The sequence below is a fragment of the Narcine bancroftii genome, chromosome 2 (assembly GCF_036971445.1).
Source record: "Narcine bancroftii isolate sNarBan1 chromosome 2, sNarBan1.hap1, whole genome shotgun sequence".
Lineage (NCBI taxonomy): Eukaryota > Metazoa > Chordata > Chondrichthyes > Torpediniformes > Narcinidae > Narcine > Narcine bancroftii.
The window spans coordinates 230,626,057-230,644,928 of NC_091470.1; the positions used below are offsets into that span (position 1 = coordinate 230,626,057).

At 38.4% G+C, this 18,872-nt stretch overlaps 1 protein-coding gene across 16 annotated transcripts in view; it reads left to right on the top strand.

Moving 5' to 3' along the window:
• LOC138755133 (arf-GAP with SH3 domain, ANK repeat and PH domain-containing protein 1-like) overlaps positions 1 to 18,872 on the top strand; it is a 479,430-nt gene that overhangs the window by 327,103 nt on the left and 133,455 nt on the right. For all 16 annotated transcript variants that reach the window (XM_069920508.1, XM_069920497.1, XM_069920511.1 and 13 more), the window contains 2 exons: positions 3,019 to 3,094; positions 11,634 to 11,720. In XM_069920508.1, coding sequence (XP_069776609.1) covers positions 3,019 to 3,094; positions 11,634 to 11,720 — 163 coding nt within the window. The remainder of the gene's footprint in view (positions 1 to 3,018; positions 3,095 to 11,633; positions 11,721 to 18,872) is intronic.

The window sequence follows — 18,872 nt, forward strand, 5'->3', positions numbered from 1 at the left end:
AGGGATAGGAGAAGCATGTGTCTTTGTTACTGCATTAACTTTTCAATAATCAGTCCAAAACCTAACCATCCCATCTGATTTAGGCACAAGGTGAACTCCATCTTGAGGTACAAAATCTAATAATATCATTCTTTACATATATTCAATCTCTTGATCTACCAGTTTACACTTTTCCACATTCATTCGATATGGATGTTGTTTGATAGGTTTGGCATCTCCAACATCAACATTGTGACAAGTTATTGGGATTCTTTTAGGCACATCTGGAAATAGGTTCCGAAATTTTAAAAGTAGCTGTTTTATTTGTTCCTTTTCTTGGAGCTGAGGATGAGCCAACTTATCATCCAAATTCTGCAAAGTACTCAAATTAGGTGGATGAACTGGTACAATGTTTTCTTTGAAATGAACCTCACAAGGGTCAGCTTGTATCATCTCATGATCCCTAAACTTCACAATTTTATCAACAACCAATACCTCCGGTGAAGACTGTTCCTTGCTAAAAGCCAAGTTCTCAAAGTAAGGTTTTAACATGGCGACTCTACATTTTATGTCTCTGATCAGGTGTTTTAACTACGTAATTGACTTAATTTACCTTAATTAATTTATTAATTACGGGGCTGAAAATTTTTGCCCTAAGAGGATTGGAATTTGTTGGGGGAAAGGATTAACACTTTATCCCCTGGTTTAAAGTCTCACTCTGGCCTTTTTTAAAATTGCACCATCCCTTCATTTTGCTTTGAAATTTTAAATTCTCTTCAGCTATTTTACAGTCTTTCTGCAAATAATATTTAAATTTTGAAATATAATCGAACAAATTCAACAGCATATCCTCATTAATGTATTGTTCCTTCAACTACACCAAAGGTCCTCTAACTTGATGTCCAAACACCAGCTTGTACAGACTTCCTCATTGCAAACAAAAGCAAATGGACGCCCTCATCCCAGTCCTTCTCATTCTCAATACAATAGGTCCTCATCATGGTTTTTATGGTTGAATGGAACCTTTCCAAGGCCCCTTGAGATTCTGGATGATAGGCAGATGACGTGATCTGTTTAACTCCCAATTTATAAACTATCTGCTGAAACAGTCCTGACATAAAATTACTTCTCTGGTCTGATTGGATTTCTTTAGGTAAACCAACTAAAGTGAAAAATTTCACAGGACCTTTCGATGCAGTTTTAGCTTTAATATTTCTAAGTGATATTGCTTCTGGAAACCGGGAGGATGGATACATGACAGTTAACAAATACTGATTCCCAGCTTTTGTCTTGGCCAATGAGCCAACACAGTCCACAATAACTTGAGAAAAGGGTTTGCCAAAAGCAGGAATGGGTTTTAACAGAGCCACTGGGGGACCCTGATTAGGTTTACTCACAACCTGACAAATGTGACACGCCTGGCAAAATATCACAACTTCTTTTCTTCAACGAGGCCAATGGAATTGTTTCATAATCTTGAACATAGTTTTTCTGAGGGATGTTATGGGCCAAGGTTAAAATTTCATCCCTACAGGCTTTAGGAACTAAAACCTGGTGAAAACTGCCCATTTTTCATTGGCAGGAATATTAGGTGGTCTCCACTTCCTCATCAACATGCCATCCTTGAAATAATATCTGATGTTTAATTTCCCATGGAGATCTGAAAATCAAATATTAATGAGAAAGAGGGTCTTCCTACAGTTACTAATTCTCCAGTAGTTTACTTGTGAATTTCTGTTGAATGAGACAGATTTGAACAACAGGAGAAGGTACAGCTGGAACATCTTTCCAGCTGTATGTTGGGTTTAATTCTGTTTCAATTCAAAGCAGTTTGACACAAGTAATGAAAGAGAATCATGTTTATATTGCATTTCATGCTATCTTATGAAATGCCAGCATACATTAGGGACAATGAGGTACGAATACATTTCTTGGAGGAAATGTGCAGTAATGCAAATATTAAATAAAAAAAGAATGAAAATGACCTTCAAACATCTCACAAACTTGACTTTTGAATAATTATTTAATAATCTAAAAATTGATTACCATTTTTGAACTCTGATATGAATAATTTGTTTAGAGACTCGTGGAAGTCGCATGGCAATATTTGCATCGAAATTGTGCAAATTTGTGTCCTGAGGATTGGATTAAAATTGTCCCTTTTGTAGTTTTGACTTTTTTTTTAAAAAGTAGGAATTGTGAAAGTTGTTCAGATAAATGTTCTTGCAATATTCAGAATATGTAACAAATATTTTTTATAACTTTGGAATTCCTTTGATTTGTAATCTTTTAAAATTTTAAAATATATAAACAAGGGATCAAGCCTGAAATCTACATCTTTCACTTTGTGGTTTAGGTGTAGCATGCCATATTTAAGAGATGTGATTCAGCTGAATTGAGTTTGGCATGCTGACTTCGGCAAATTCTGATTTTGGGGTGTGTGTGATCTATTCTCCTCCTTGTCATAAAAGAGATTCCACTGGAATCACTTCACTCAGCTGGGATGAAGTAGGATTCGAAAAGCTAAGTTATCTTTATAAGAAGGGTCATCTTTTGAGCCTTTAATTAATTGCCCAAAATATTTTCTTGTTGGCTAGAATGTTGGGCAAATTATAATTCAAAAAATTATTCAGAAAATCCATAACCTCCCAAACATCCTTCCATCAGAGTCCCAGACTAATTCATGGTCTTGGTCCTCCTTGAGATTTCACTCATCCTTTATTGTTTCAATTGACCAAAATGAAATCTGTACACAGATGCAAAGGCCTGGAGATTGAGCATCTCAATTGTATGGTTCTTTACTGACTTTGGTGGCTCATCGTCAATTGACTATTTCGCTAATTTGGTTACCTGCTATTTACTTTTTGTTAGATAGGTTGTTGGATGACCTAGCTTAATGTTTTTCTCCCCCCCAAAAAAAATTTGAAGAAATGTAAAGAATTTTATCTATTTTAAAAAAAATCTATAGGACATGTGGTAATTTCATCACTTAATTGCTGATTTGTTTCTGATTCCCAAATGTCATTTTTTTTTTAAAAGTTTCTTTCAGGATGGTTTAAAAACAGCGGATAAACTGAAACAGTACATTGAGAAACTGGCAGCTGATTTATACAATGTAAGTCATTTACTTAATAGTTTTAAATTTATTGCAGAATAATAGTTGAAAATTATTGTTCCATTCAGATATCTTTGTATTGCTATATACTAGATCAGTGGTTTTCAAACTGCCCCCTAAACTCACATTCCACAAACAATCCCTACGCCTCTGTAAGGGATTGCTTAAGGTGGTCTGAGAGTAGGAAGAAAAAGGTTTGAAAACAACTGTTTTAATTGTATCTAATGGGCTCATTATGTGTACGGTTTCATAACTCCAAAGGAAACGGGCCAAATGACAATTTTTCTCAAGCAAAATATTTCAGTAACAATTGAGTCTAGAGCAGAGATTCTTAACATTCCCTTCCCACTCACACACCACCTTAAGAAATCCCTTACCAATTACAAAGCAATTATGGCATAGGGATTTCTTAAGGTGGAATGTGAGTTTAGGGTGGCAGTTTGAAAACCACTGTACTAGATGGTCATACAGCACAGAACAGGCACTTCGGCTTAATTTGTCCATGGTGACCAAGTTGGCATTCTGGCCAATCCTATTTACTTGCATTTGGTCCATATCCTTCTTAGCACTTCCTATTCACATAACTAATACAAACGCCTTATGAATGTCAAAATTATTACAGCTTTTATCATATACATTGGCTTCTCATTCCAGATATGGCCTACCCTCAGAGTGATAACTGTTTGTCAGAACCATTGTAACGCTCCTCCTTATCTTAAGCCCATGTCCTCTTGCTCTAGAATCATCTAAGCAAGGGAAAAAACATTGTGCACAGTCACTTCATCCATGCCTTTCATGATTTAATCAAACTCCAAGATCACCGTCAGCCTCTGAGTTCTTGGAAATAAAGATCCAGTTATTCTAGCTTTTCCCTATCACTGGAGTCCTCTTACCCCAGCCACATCTTGGTGAATAAGAATATCAATTATTAAATATTCAAATTATCCAGTCAGCCATTGCCTAAATTTGGTACTGCTTTAAAAACTTGGATTATTAATAATTTCATAACTCAAGTGGCGTAGCCTGTTGTAGTTGTTTTAAATGATTCTCTTTCGTGTATTGCTTTGGTAGTTGGAAATATTGTGCATTAGTATGACAGAAAATCTTTCTCCAGAATTACTACAAAACTGAAAGTAATGCACAAAAGAAACTATTTATGTGCACTTAACTATAGAAAACACCACAAAAGCTTCACATGTGGAGGGAGGGGAGAATAGCGAGTGAACATCATTGGTATATAATAAAAGCAAAAATGTTGAAAAGACTCAGCAGGCCAGGCAGCTTCTGTGGAAAGAAAAACAGTTATTGATTTGAGACCAAGGTTCTTAATTGGAACTGAGAAAGAGAAACTAATTAGTATGGGTGGCAGAGAAGATTGAAGAGGTAGAATAAAAGGAATTTCTTGCACAGCAAACCAGTCGATAAAAGAAAGGGGGAAAAAAAAGGATGGTAGGCAAAAGTTATTGGTTCTCCTAAAAACAAAGAACAGATTATGTAAAACGAGAGAATTTTATGCAGAGAGGCATAAAATGCAGATGCTGAAATGTTGTGTAAACATTGAGAAGCTGGAGGAATTCAGTGGGTCATATAACATCTTTGGAGAGAAATGGTCAGTCAATGTCTCGGGTTGGTTCCAGCCCAAAATGTTGACTGACCATTTTCTTTTGAGTTTCTGTGTATTTTATAGAGTCCTGCAGGTTCCAATGCAGTTTTTTCCATACCTCGATGAAGAGCTCAAACCCAAAAAATAGGTTATGTATCTATCTTTGCTATATAAAGGACACTGTTTGACCTGAGTTTCTCCAGCATTTTGCTTTTTACTTCAACCACTGTGTGTGCAGACTTTCTTGTTTTACTTCAGTGCAATCATAATGTAACTGAGGAATTTTTTTGCTTTTATTGGCCTTTGTTATATCAGTGCAAAGGCTATGGATAGCAAAGTTAGAGTGGGAGTTGGATGATGAATTAAAATATTGGTCAAATGAAAGCTTGTGTCATTCCTGCAGACTGATTGCATTGCCTCCTGGTTTTGAGGAATAACCTCGAGATTTGATACTGGTTTAAAATTGTTATTTTAGATTTCCAGTACCTGCAATTTAAAAAAATATTAACCATGTAGGTGACTTTTTTCATTTTTGAATGGATCACTTGACAAATGCATACATCTAATGTATACAACAATGAGTCCTTTACAGAGAAGAGATTTAAAATCTTGTGAAAGGGTATGAGAGTAATAACCTGACTCTCGATATGGGCAATCCTCCACTGCGCATCAACAACTCTTTAGTAGAGAGCACCAAGTTCTTTGGAGTTCACTTAACAAGTGACCTATCATGGACACTCAACATCTCCTCATTTGTCAAGAAGGCACAATAGTAACTGAACTTCCCGAGAAGACTGAAGAGGTCAAGGCTACCGCCCACTATTATGTCAACCAACAGGAATCTATCATGAGCATTTTGGCTGACTGCATCACAGTTGCTGAGGAGAAATATATCGGAGGTCAATCTACAGGACTGAGTGGAAAGCGGGATCACTGGAGTCTCCTTCCTACCCCCTCCCCCCTCAATCGACGATCTAGTGGAATTGTTGTCTGAAGAAGGCGTGCAAAATCATTGAGGACTCCTTCTATCCTGCACACAGCATCTTCCAGCTGCTCCCATTGGGAGAGAGATATAGGAATATCAGAGCCAGCACCTCCAGGCTGAGGAACAGCTCTTCCCATGGGCAGTGAGAATGCTTAACGACTATCTGAACTGTTCACACTAACCATCTGAGACTCTTTCATGAAACTATTTATTTGTATAGGTGAAATACTTGTCCTGTATATGTATTGTTTGTCTGCATATGTTTTATGTCTGGTTGTATGTCTGCGTGTTTCTGCACCAAGGACCGTAAAACGCTTTTTTGTTGGGTTGTACTTGTGCAATGAGATGGCAATAAACTTACCAATCTGTAATAATGGAAACTTAACATTGTGTTAATGAAAATCCATATTTTTGTTTTGAGCTTTTTATCACTGATAATGGAGGTGATAGAGTTTTGAGTTAGCTAGTCGTGGATGTGGAGAGTGGGAAGCCATCCAAGGTTCCTCCCTCAGATTGCTAACATCAATGTAGTTTCACTGAAAATTGTATGCACGTGAACTTTGAGTCACCCTGCTCAGATGTTTCTTGAGTTAAATGACAAACCAGTGCTCATTGTTAGGGTCCCACTCTGCCAATTCTTTCTAGTGCTTTCTGCACTCATGAGACTTTTTGCATCCAATTTGAACCCTGCTCTCACTTTCGCATAGTCCATCTCTGACTCTTCATCTTCTGAATCTCCACCTTGGGGGGTGGACCAGCCATCAACATCCACAATAGGCCCATGGATTATTTGGTTAGACTTGGAACATAGAAATCTACAGCATAGTGTTCTATAGTATAAAGCCTTTGGCCCAGTGTTATCAACCTAATAACCTACTCTAACAACTGCTAGAATTTACATACTGCATAGGCTTCTAATTTTCTCAGTTCTATGTACCAATCTAATTATCTCTTAAATACTCTATTGTTCCTGCCTCCACCTCTGCTGCTGGCACCAGTGTGAAAAGCTTGCCTCTTGCATTCCCCTGTACTTACTCCCAAGTACCATAAACTGTGCCCCTCTTGTGTTAGCTTTTTCAACCCTGGGCAAAAGCCTCTGGCCATCCATATAATTAATGCCTCTCATCTTGTACATTTGGTCAGCTCTCGTTCTCCATCGCTCCAAATTCACTAAGCCTGTTCTCACAAGGCATGCTCTACAATCCAAGCAGCATCCTTGTAAATCTCCTCTGCACCCTCTCTATAGCATCCACATCCTTCTTGCAGTGAAGTAACCAGAAATGAACACAATATTCTAAGTAGAGACTCACTAAAGTCTTGTACAACTGCATTATTACCACATGGCTCATGAACTCGATCTTACAGTTAATGAAGGCTAAAACACCATATGATTTTTTTAACATTATCAACCTATGCAACAGCTTGAGTGTCCTCTGGACACTGACACCAAAATCTCTCAATTCTTCCACACTGCTCAGAGTCCTTAAATTGAAGTGAAGATTCTATCTATTCTCTCAGTTCCTCTGTCTTTGATGTATGTTCCCCAGTGATGAGATAGTTGGTGGAAATGCCTCTAAAAATATGGTTTGCTCTTTCCATAGTGGACAGAGCCTTTGACCTCATCTGTTTTCTGCAATTTTGCTTTTATCCCTTCTATTGGACGGAAAAAGAACAAAGGTCCCTTCCACCCAACCAGCTTCATATTCATCAGATCATCTTTTGCAATTTCTGTCAGCACCAAACATTTCACCACAAAATGCATATATTCCCCACATTCAACATTTTGAAGAGATTGCTCTTCTGTTCCCACATACTACTCCCTGTCATATGTAATAGCACGAGTTGCAATACATGTTATTTCTCTTTTGCCTTCCCATCATCCAGAGATCCAAATAGTATTGGCAGTTAAAATGGTGATTCATTTGCAGTTCCTCCACTCTAGTGCACTTAATGATAAAATTCAAACTGAAATAATTTAAAGAAGGTGTTTGTCTTTCTCTTTTCCTCTTATTTCACAAGTTAAATTCCCAACAAAGTTAATTGATTCACCAATCCTATGCCAGGTTTACTTTTCTGGAAAATTAGGGAGACACTTTCCTGGTGTTGCTGGTAAATCCCAGCAAGGCCAGCTCGGTCACTGGACCTTGAATTGTGATAAAGTTTTGTTTGTTTTCCCCATGTGTGTGCCAATCCAAGGTTTACCAAAATATATGGTATTAACAGAATCAATCATTGTTAATCCAAAATTCAATTAGATTTTTTGTATTTTTGATATTAACTCAGCTCATTGGTCTTGTTATTCAAAGGTTTATTCAAAAATAAAGGATTTAAAAATTTGCACCCTTTAATCTTTCTCTTATCTGCTTTCATGGTGATTTCGTGGATGGTTTATTCCAAACATATCCTTGTGTAAATTGTAACTTCTGCATTCACCCTTTGTCTGTTCAGTGATTCACCTCTTTGCTGACATGTTTGAAGCCTTGGAATATAATTTCTTGGACTTCAACTGGAAGATGTTGATGACTCACAGTATTTTTTTGTGTTTATAGAAAAAGAAATATGAATGTTCTGTTTTAATGGCTACCGAGACATGATATCCTTTGCTGTGTAGGAACTTACCATTATGACTATTGAAATTACATGCACTACTTCAGATGAGGTACTGTCAATTAGCTCAAAGTTGCATTGTGATAAATATTTTACATATAATGGAACATTAAACGACCACTTACCTGTGTGAAGTTTGATGATTATTATTCAAGCCATGGGAGTTGGTGATCAACGTGAGATCCCATCCACGCATGTGCAGCCATTCCTTTACAGTCCAGAGGGGATAACCAACCATAACATAAACCTGAGACTGAATATTATTTATTACATAACAAGCATCGTTATCTGAAATTGTGAAAGGGAGGGAGAGATGGGCACATTGACTCACTAACTCCCATGGCTTGAATAATAATCATCAAACTTCGCACAGTAAAGTGCTCATTTAATGTTCCATTATTCTTCGCAATGTATGTTGGTTCACCAACGTGAGAGTTTGTAGCCCAGTGGCTTCTTCTCTTCGGGTGGTCCAACAGACCATAATCAGTTCAATTGGTCCCCCGTTTGCAGCCTTTGTCAGTCTGCTGCGTGTAGGATGGAGGCCGTGCAACTCTGCCCCTCTGAATTTAAAGGCTTATTGTAGAACCTTTTCAAGGTTTTCTCATTACTCCATCCCACTTGGCAGAGGATATCCCATATACGGACTTTGGCCCTATTGGCAGTCACTTGTTGAGTGAGACCCAAACTGAGTAATATCCACTCCAGCCACTCGACCTCCCATAGCCAACATCTGGGAGGTAGCCCACTGATGCAGTTTTTTATGACATATAAAAATGTATTTCTCATTTAGCCTAATATGTTTTGTACATAAAATGTATCTTTTTAAACAATCCAATACACATAACCATTCATCCTCTCCATATCCATAAAATGAGAATTTTGTCCCAATTCTCCCTTGCCTTTTATGTTTCAGAATGTCTGTAACTTGAATGCTTAAACAGTCCTCCTCCCAACAGATATAATCCATATGAATACAAGTCAAAGTTTGTACCCTCTGGACTGATATTAAGGCCCTAACATGACCAACTTATGGGACAGGCTATGCAAGTCCAAACTGGAAGTTGGTGACAATAGTCTTAAATCGTCCAAAACAATCTTAACATCCCAATTTTTTTTATATCCGGGTATCTTTTTATCAGGGGGTGGTTCATCATCGCATGCTCAGAGTCCTGGAGTATCAAAAAAACAGCCAGTGCTGAGAATTAGAAGGGGGTTAAGTTAGGTTAGTTGTTAATGGTGATAAGTTAAAGTGTGATCCTGTTTTCATGTTTAAAGATAATTAAAAGCAACTTTTGTTTAAGTAACCATTTGTCTTGGTGAATATCTATTGCTGCTGGGTTTTGGGGTCCTTTGGACTCATAACACTGGGTCACTGTACCATGGCAGGCCTGCTGGACTATTGGCACTGTTGAAGCACTACAGAGGGTCTTCTTGAAGGCCTTCCTCCTTGGGCTCTTGCCTCCTGGCCTCAGCCCCAGCCCCTCATCGGGACCTGGGAACATCCCGCTGGTTGTCCCGGACATTTTCCTATACACCTTCACCTCTGGGGGGGGGGAGGGGGGCTACATCGGGGCCCCCCCTCATTGGTACCTGGGAACCTCTCAGCAGTCGTCCCAGAGTTTTTTTCGCTCACCTCCTTCTCCGGTGGGCTTGTTCCGGGGGGGGGTTTGATTCCATTTGTGGATCGCTCTCCTCCGATCTTGCACTGTTTTAGTGCTTTTTCGCTCCCGCGTGAAAAACGCGTGCTGCTCTTTGCAAGTCAACGTATGTAATGGCTGCAGATGCACGAATGGGATCTCACGTTGGTGCACCAATGTACATTGTGAAGAATAATGCAGTCCAAATTCCTTTTGCCTTAATTTTTTCAACAAGATTATATTTTCTTATAATGTGGGGAAAATAAACCATTCATCTGAGTTTATGCCAGTTGTCTGAGCAATCTCATCAATTTTTTTTATGCTTGTGGCCAGGGAAATAAGTGAGTTAGTTTATTGCTGTCAATTAACTTACAAACTACATGTCTTTGGGGTAAGTGAGGAAACCAGAGCACCTGAAGGAAACTCGCTTGATCATAAAGAGAGACAGTGGTAGTACCTCCACATAAACAGCACGAGAGGTCAGGATTAAATCCTGAACGCTGGAGCTGTGAAGTAGCTGTATTACCTGCTGCACCACCAGTATCATGCAAAATCCTGAGTTCCCTTTAATTGGCATTTCCTTAAATCATGTTTTAGGTGTTACTATCTATTAGTGTTTACATGGTTGTTATGCTTTCATGATATTTTACTCTGGTTAGCTTTTATCTGTATCAGCCATGGCTGCAATAATGATGCCGAGTTTTGGGTAGTTTTAGTTGAGGATATAACACATGCTGTCATTTCCATTACTCCTGCATTTGAATGGCAGATGAGATGCACAAATACTTGAGATGCTGACTTTGGATTGGTGGTTTTCTGCTTGTGGGTTGTTCTGCATGGATAATTATTTCAATTAGCATAGTAATTGTGCACATTACTGGTTCAAAATCTGCAAAAATGAAAAGTGTATTGGAAAAATAAATTGTATTTAATATGTAAGAGATTTAATTGTGCAATTGCAAACTCGAGTACAGATAAAATTATAAACAAGATCTCATTCCAGAAGGAAATTTTTTACTTGTTGATGAGCAGCTAAATTCAAAATACTATAATAACTTTCCTCCTCCAGTGAAAAATTCATTTCTTAACAATGCCTAAAAAAGGTTAACTCTCCAGACTTAATTTCATTCTTTTTAACTTTACAAATGAAAATTTGTTTTTTTTTTACATATAGGACAAAATACACTAAATTATTACTGTTCATGTCTCTCTGGCGTTTGTATTTATTCGCAACTTTGGCACCTTAACAGGGCATTATAAATGTTGAGAATATGTTTTTAAGCACAAAAGTATCGAATAGATTGATAATGTGAGAACCAGGTGATCAATTTTTGTTCTACCATATACAAAGGAAACTATTTCCATTGTTTCAAATATTGCTCAGAGTTGTTGCTTTTGAATGTTGTTTGGTTGGTGATGGAATGGGAAGTCATCTTGGAATATGTTGGGAAATGAGTGTTTTTAAGCAGTGGTTAAACTTAACAACTGGGCAAATAAATGTTGAACTAGCAATCAAATCGAGAAATTTGTGAGGAATCTCAGAATTGAAGAGATTATCAACAACATTTAAGATATTACTTGGATGGTTTTGGTGACTATCTGTTTAATTACAAAATTTAAAACATTTTTGCAATTGAAATCAAAGATTATTTTGATTCAAATTTTTGATCTCATAGAAACAAGTTTTATTTTTTGTGCTGTCCACAGATTAAGCAAACCCAAGATGAAGAAAAGAAACAGCTCTGCACGCTCCGTGATATGCTCAAATCTTCATTGCAGATTGAACTGAAAGAGGTAGAAATGTATTTCATTATGGTCAGACTTTATAAATTACTGAACTACCTTGGAGAGCACAAATTCTTCCCATCTTTAGTTTTCAAAAATTAAAAGCCGATTTATGAAGGTCAGGCACTGCTGTGCTACATTCTCCTGCCTTCCTCAAGTATGCAGCAGCAGTGAATTGCCCACAGTTTATTATGAAGCTGTCTGGGAGGGCTGCCAGGGCAATTGATAGAGCTACTCATTGCTGAGAGATGAGGCTAAGGGATGCACCCTGCTGGCAGAATGAAAGCAGGGCATTGTTGGTTGCATGTAAGCCTTGTGTTGGCATACCGTCCGGGACTTGCTATTTCTCTCATCACTCGTTGGATGTGATGAAAGTTGCGGCCACAACCACATTGTTTGGCTGCACAAGCTCAAAACCCAGCGACCACCGTTGAGTCAGAGTTGTTGCACAGAAATGGACGCTTTGTTCCACCATGTCCAATCTGAATCTCTGGGTAGGTGGGAGCTGTCATAACATTAAGCAAGATACCTATAAATAGACTAAAAGTATTGAGATTTAATTACAACTAATACAGGTATTTCTGTGCCTCCTAATCAACAAAAATACTATATTGAAGAATATTATTGAATCCCAGTAACAGAAAATTGATTTGTGCTTGAGTTGCAAATTGTTGGGTGTTGTATATTTTCATACTCAAGTGGCCACTTAATCATCTACTCCTGGGGATTGATCTTGGGAGATCAGCCATAGGTTCAATGTTCTTTTTATTGTCATGTAATAATATATAAAAATGTAAGATACATGATATACTTCAACTTTTGTCTGCCGTAAGGCAAACAAAGAGTCGTCATTACCCAGTACCCCTAATAATGAGAGAGTGAAGCAAAGGAGAGTCCCTTCACCTGTGTTCACCTCCAGCACTTCCTTAGCCTTACAGACTCCTGTTCAAATCATTGCCAACTTGATCTCCAAGCCCAGTACGATCAGTAAGTCTTCAGTGTCTGAGGCTCTTCAGGAGCCCTTCTTTCCCTTAGCATTCTCTCGAATCCTGGTTCCAATACCCATTTCCCATGAGCCAATCTTTAGCAGCCCACATTCTGTATGAGTCCTTTGACTGTGTAGCCAACAGTTCGAAGACGGTTTGTGGGTCGGGAGGGGTTATAAATGGGAATGACGTCTTGGAAGTATGTTGATGCCAGTATTTGGCAGTAATGCCAACTTCTGTTGGGGAGGATACTGGGCGTGGTGGGTATTTTGTTACGGGAGAGGTTAATTAATTGCAGTGGGGAAGAGGAGAGTGGTTTAACATGTGGATGGCAAAGGGAGATGGAACTGAATTAAATGGTGTACTTGTGGAGAACCTATGTCATCTTTCTGACTTTAAGATTGATGACCTCAATTTTACTTCATTTGTAATGTCCACCAGTAGACTATCTGATTTCCTATGAATTATCTGCCCAATTATAAAAGTAAATTGCTTTGTTGGTGTTGCTTAAAATAGTTTTGCTTTTGTACTGAGCTTTGAAAACGACTGAAGATTTCAGTGACTGTGAATTGCTCCAGTGCAAGCCATTAATAGCTGCTGTTATTGAGGAGTGGAGTAACTTAATTACATTCTGTTCTGTTTTTGCAACCCTTTGAGCTTTAAAAAAAAGTACATGTTAAATGGTTTAATGTTTAGGCAACCAGATGGTTTTTGTTTGTTACATCTAGCAGAACTTTGCAATCAAATTGCATGTGAGAAATCATTGTATCTTATTGTAGCTCATAAAATAATACATTAAATAAAACAATTTCCATGGTCGCTGTGTGAATAATATTTTTCTCCACTTTTCTGGAAAATTTCCATTTCCAAGAAATCAGAGAAAAGGAAAACCTCATACATTCACTATTTTAATATACATGAGAAACGGGTCTTTTAGCCATCAGAATTCGGCCCTATTCTTTGAAAAGTGAAGCGCAAATCTTGCCTCTTCTCATTTGACACATTTTAGCTCTCTAAATTGGAACATAATCTTTGTTTATTAAAATAGGATAGTCATAGTTATCTGTTTTTCAAACTCACTCTGCATTCACTCCCATTGCGTCATTCATGACAAACAGAATTTGAATAGTTTGGAAAATGCTTCATTCTTTCTCCCCACACTTAGAAAGAAGAGTTGGCCTTTGTTTTTATCTTAATGAGTTGTTTCTCCTTCCTTTATTTGCCCAAAGTCCCTGGTATTTGTTTTTCATTTTTTCCCTTATCCCGATAGTATCTTCTTTGCTATTTTTGTTTATTGTTTAAAGGTTTGCGTTCCCTCTTTAAATTCATGTCTTATCATTAATTTGAACTTTTCTCATTATATTTTCCTCATTCTAATTTTTAATGTTTTCCCCCTTTATTATGTTTGGCATTCTTTTTTTTCCCCAATTATTTATCCCTGAAATATTTCCATCATGTTTTTGTTTTAACCTCTTTACTCTCCTGCCTTCTCCTCTTTCCATGACTCTTTGTCTTGGGCCCTTTTGTTCCAATTTTCTTATTCATCTCTCTACTCTCTCATCCTGCATTTCTAATGCCTTAATAGCTAGAACAGCACAGGAACAGGCCATTTGGCCCACTTGTGTGTGCCAAACATGATGTCAAAAATATCTGAAACACTACTGCTAGCACTTGATAGAATCCGAATCAGATTTATTGTCATGAACGTGGGTCATGAAATTTGTTGTTTAGCAGCAGCAACATGGTGCAGAACAAATGTGTAAATTTACTACAAATTACAGTTCTGTAAATGCATGATTTAAAAAAATATATAAAAAGTGCAAAAACAGAAAGAGTGAGGTTGTATCCATGGGTTCATTGTCTGTTCTGAAATCTGATAGCTGAGGTAAAGAATCTATTTTTGGTAATGTTGAGTATGTGTCTTCGGGCTCCTGTACCTTCTTCCCAATGGTAGCAATGAGAAAATGGTGTATCCCTCCACCCGTCTTATTAAGAAGTCTTTAACGCTGCAATTTTATCTGCTTCTACCACTGCTTCTGGAAGCCCATTCCAGGCACCTATTACACCCTGCACTTAAACTTTCTCCCAGTCACCTTAAATAAATATAATCTTTTCTATGCTTTTTTTTGCTCTGGGGAAAAAGGTTTTGCCTGTTCACCCTCTCAATGCCTCATGATTTTAAATGTTCATCAGAGTAAACAGCTCAAGTTTGGAAATCTCATGCCAATGTTCATGCCAGGCAATATCCTGGTAAAGTTCTTCTGTACCCTTTCCAAAGCCTCTACATTCTTCCTGTAATAGGGTGACCAAAATTGCCCACTGTGTTCTAAGTGTAACATAACTTCTTTACTCAATACTCTGCCAAATGAAAGCAAGCATGCCATACACAGCCTTTACCACCCTATCTATTTGCAAGGTCACTTTCATTGAGGTATGAACTTGAACTGCCAAATCCCTATGTACATTAAAACTCCATCTGCCATTTCTGTGTCTATATCTGTAACTGATCAAAATGTTGTATTTTTTGATAACTTGCTACACAGTCGACAACCCCACCAATCTTTGTATCATTTGCACATAACCACCCAATTACCCTTTCATCCAAGTTATTCTTTTCTTTGGCTTGGCTTCGCGGACGAAGATTTATGGAGGGGGTAAATGTCCACGTCAGCTGCAGGCTCGTTTGTGGCTGACAAGTCCGATGCGGGACAGGCAGACACGGTTTCAGCGGTTGCAGGGGAAAATTGGTTGGTTGGGGTTGGGTGTTGGGTTTTTCCTCCTTTGCCTTTTGTCAGTGAGGTTATTATGTATATCCCAAACAGCATGGGTCCAAAACTGATCCCCTCAGAACACCACTGATCACAGACCTCCAGCCTTACATTATTACCCTCTTTCTCCTGTGATCTAGCTTATTTCATGTCCAAACTATGCACCTTCTGAAACAGCCTATCATGAGAGGGACCTTGTCAAACACACTACTAAAGTCACATATCAGATTTCAGATTTATTGTCAGAAAACATACATGACATCATGTACAATCCTGAGATTCCTTTTTCCTGCAGCTGTGGCAGAATTTCCTCTAATTGGTTGTGCAAAAATTAAACTGTACACAGCACAAAAATGCAAACAAATAAAAGGCCAATAAATAGATAACAAATGCAAACAAATGGACCGTGTCAGAGAGAACAAAGAAAATCATTAAAGTGCACAAGTAAGAGTCCTTAAATGAGTTTCTGATTGACTTTGTAATTGAGCATTCTGATGGTAGCTGTTTCTGATCCTGGTGGTGTGAGTCTTGAGTCTTACCTGATGGCAGCAGTGAGAACAGAGCATATGTTGTTTGATGTGGAATCTTGATGATTGTAGATGCACTCAATATTGGGGAAGGTTTTGTCTGTGATGTCCTGGGCTGTGTCCACCACCTTTTGTAGGGCTTTGTGCTCAGAGGTATTGTGTACCCATACCAGAGCATGATGCAGCCAGTCAGCACACTTTCTACCACACCTCTGTAGAAATTTGCCAGGATTTCTGGTGTCATACCAAACCTCTGCAATTTCCTGAGGAAGTAGAAGTGCTGACGTGCTTTCTTCATGATGTCAATGGTGTGGTGGGTCCAGGAAAGATCCTCCGAAATAGTGACCCCCCTCAAGAACCTAAATTTGCTTACCCTCCCCACCTCTGATCTCCTTGTGATCACTGGATTGTATACCTCTGGCTTTCCTTTCCTGAAGTCAACAGTCAGCTTCTTAGTTTTGGTGACATTGAGTGAAAGATTGTTGCTGGTGCACCATTCAGCCAAGTGTTCAATCTCTTGCCTGTAGGCTGACTCATCCCCTTCCTTTATACAACCCACTACTGTGGTATCGTCGGTAAATTTGTAGATGGTGTTACTGTCGTACCGAGCTATGCAGTCGTAGGTGTAAAGTGAGTAGAGCAGGGAGTACGGTATCCACTGCCCTGCACTCATCAACCATCTTCGCCACTTCTCGAAACCCTCAATCAAATTGGTAAGACCTGACTTGTCCATCACAAAGCAAGGACAGCTGTCCTAATCTGACCAAGACTTTTCAAATGTGCATAAATCCTAATTTCTTAGTTCCTTTTCCATTGGTTTCCCTATCATTATGAAGTTTACTGGCCTAAAATTTCCTGTTATGCTTTTTGCTCCTCATGAGCAAAGGTACAATGTTGACCCCTCTTCAGTCCTCTGAGGATGTATAGGTCATTGTCAAGGCTCCAGCAGTCTTTTCATTTGCCCTTTTCCATGACCAGCAATATATTCCATCAGGCCCAGGGGATTTGTCATCTCAAAACTCCTCAAAAGACCAACACTGTTTTCTTAATCTCAATGTCCTGCAATACACAAGTACTGGTGACCTGCTGAGTTTCTCCAGCACTTTTGTGTATTGTACACCATCACTGCATCTACAGACTTTCCTGCTGAACTCCAAAAGTCCAAAGAGTTTTGAGAGGCACAGCCAGCAACTTTTTCTCATGGTGACAATGGGCAGTACCATAGGACATTTGTTTAAGGTTAATGGAGGAAAGTTTAGGAGAGATGTTAGAGGCAGGCTTTTACTCTGAGTGGTGGGTGTGTGGAGTATGTTGTTGTGGCAGGTGGTAGAGGCTGGTACAATAAGGACATTTTAAGACTCTTATATAGGCAAGTTAATATAAGAAAAATTGAGGGTTGAGGGAGGGAAGGGTTAAATTGTTGGAGTAGGTTTGCCTCGGTCGGCACAACATCGTAGGCCCTGTTCTATTACATGAGTATTTTCTACATGATGCTCCCTATCATTGACTTCCTTTTCCTTCTCCATGGTAAACATTGATGCAAGTACTCATTTGGTACCTGGCCCTCTTCCTTTAAATATTTGAGGAGTTGTTTCATTTGGAAGTATTAAGTATTTGTAAATATTATTGAACTGTTGGAGGTATACCATGCGTGTTATTAGTCCGTGCTTATGCACAGAAAGTTATAGCATTCAGAAGGGAGTTGGATCTAGCTCATGTGGCTAAAGGAATCAAGAAATGTGGAGAGAAAGCAAGAACAAGGGTACTGAAGTTACATGATCAGCTATGATCTATTGAATGGTGATGCAGGCTAGAAGGGATGAATGGTGTACTCTTGCAATTATTTCACCTATTTTCTATTTTTTATGAGGAGCATTGTGCTGACCAGCATTTTACTGGGTAAGCTGCTCAATTTTTTTTTCCATAATTCTAAGACATTAGGCAAGTAAGTACGAGTGTCACTAAAGTTAGGTAAAGCTAGGCAGGAAAAGTAAGAGCACATTATGTAAAGGATTCGAGTCTGAGTGTGGAGGAGGCATGTGGTGCATGATTTTCAAAAAGCAAGGAGGTTGGTGATGCAATTGATTAGGAAAGCCAAAGGAATGTTGTGGTTTATTGCTAAGAGAATTAAATACAAATATTGGACAATTATGCTGTAATTATGGGGAATTGCTGAGAACCCATCGAGAGTGCTTGAATATACAATATTGTCCTGTTTATTTAAAGAAGGAATATTAAAACATTGGAAGTCATTCAGAGGTTTATTTGATGAAATGGATACTTTGTTTTTCAAGGAAAGGCTTGTTTTGTAACTGCTGGAATTCAGAAGAATGAGGGATCTTGATTGAAACAGCATTCCTGAGAGGTTTTGACAGAATAGATTAGAATGTTTCCTATTGTGGTAGAATCTAGAACTGAGTTTAAGAAACAAGATTGCCCATTTTAAGATGCAGATACTGGTTTTTTTCTTTGAGGTTGTGAGTCTTTGGAACTCAAATTGGGGAGAGGTAGAAGCAGAATCTGAATGTTTTTGAGGCTGACAGGCAGGAATACAGAGTAGATTGTTCATTGAGATCAGCCATAATTGACTGGTGGATCAGGCTTGATGGGCCGAGTGATCGAACCCTACTCCAAATTCACTTTGCTTTTGGCAGAAATTCTTATGAAATATCATGCGATTTTTTTTTTTTCCGTAAATCCTTTGTTGATCCAGACTTAGATCCTCTATAGTTTCCATGATAGTTGGGGTCATGATTTGCCATAATAAATTTATTTATAATAGCTGAACTCTTCCATCTCTTGTACCTGTTTGGAGTAAGAAAATAGCAACAGGAATTTTAAGAGGGGATAGATACTCAATAGCTTGCTCAGCACAGAGAG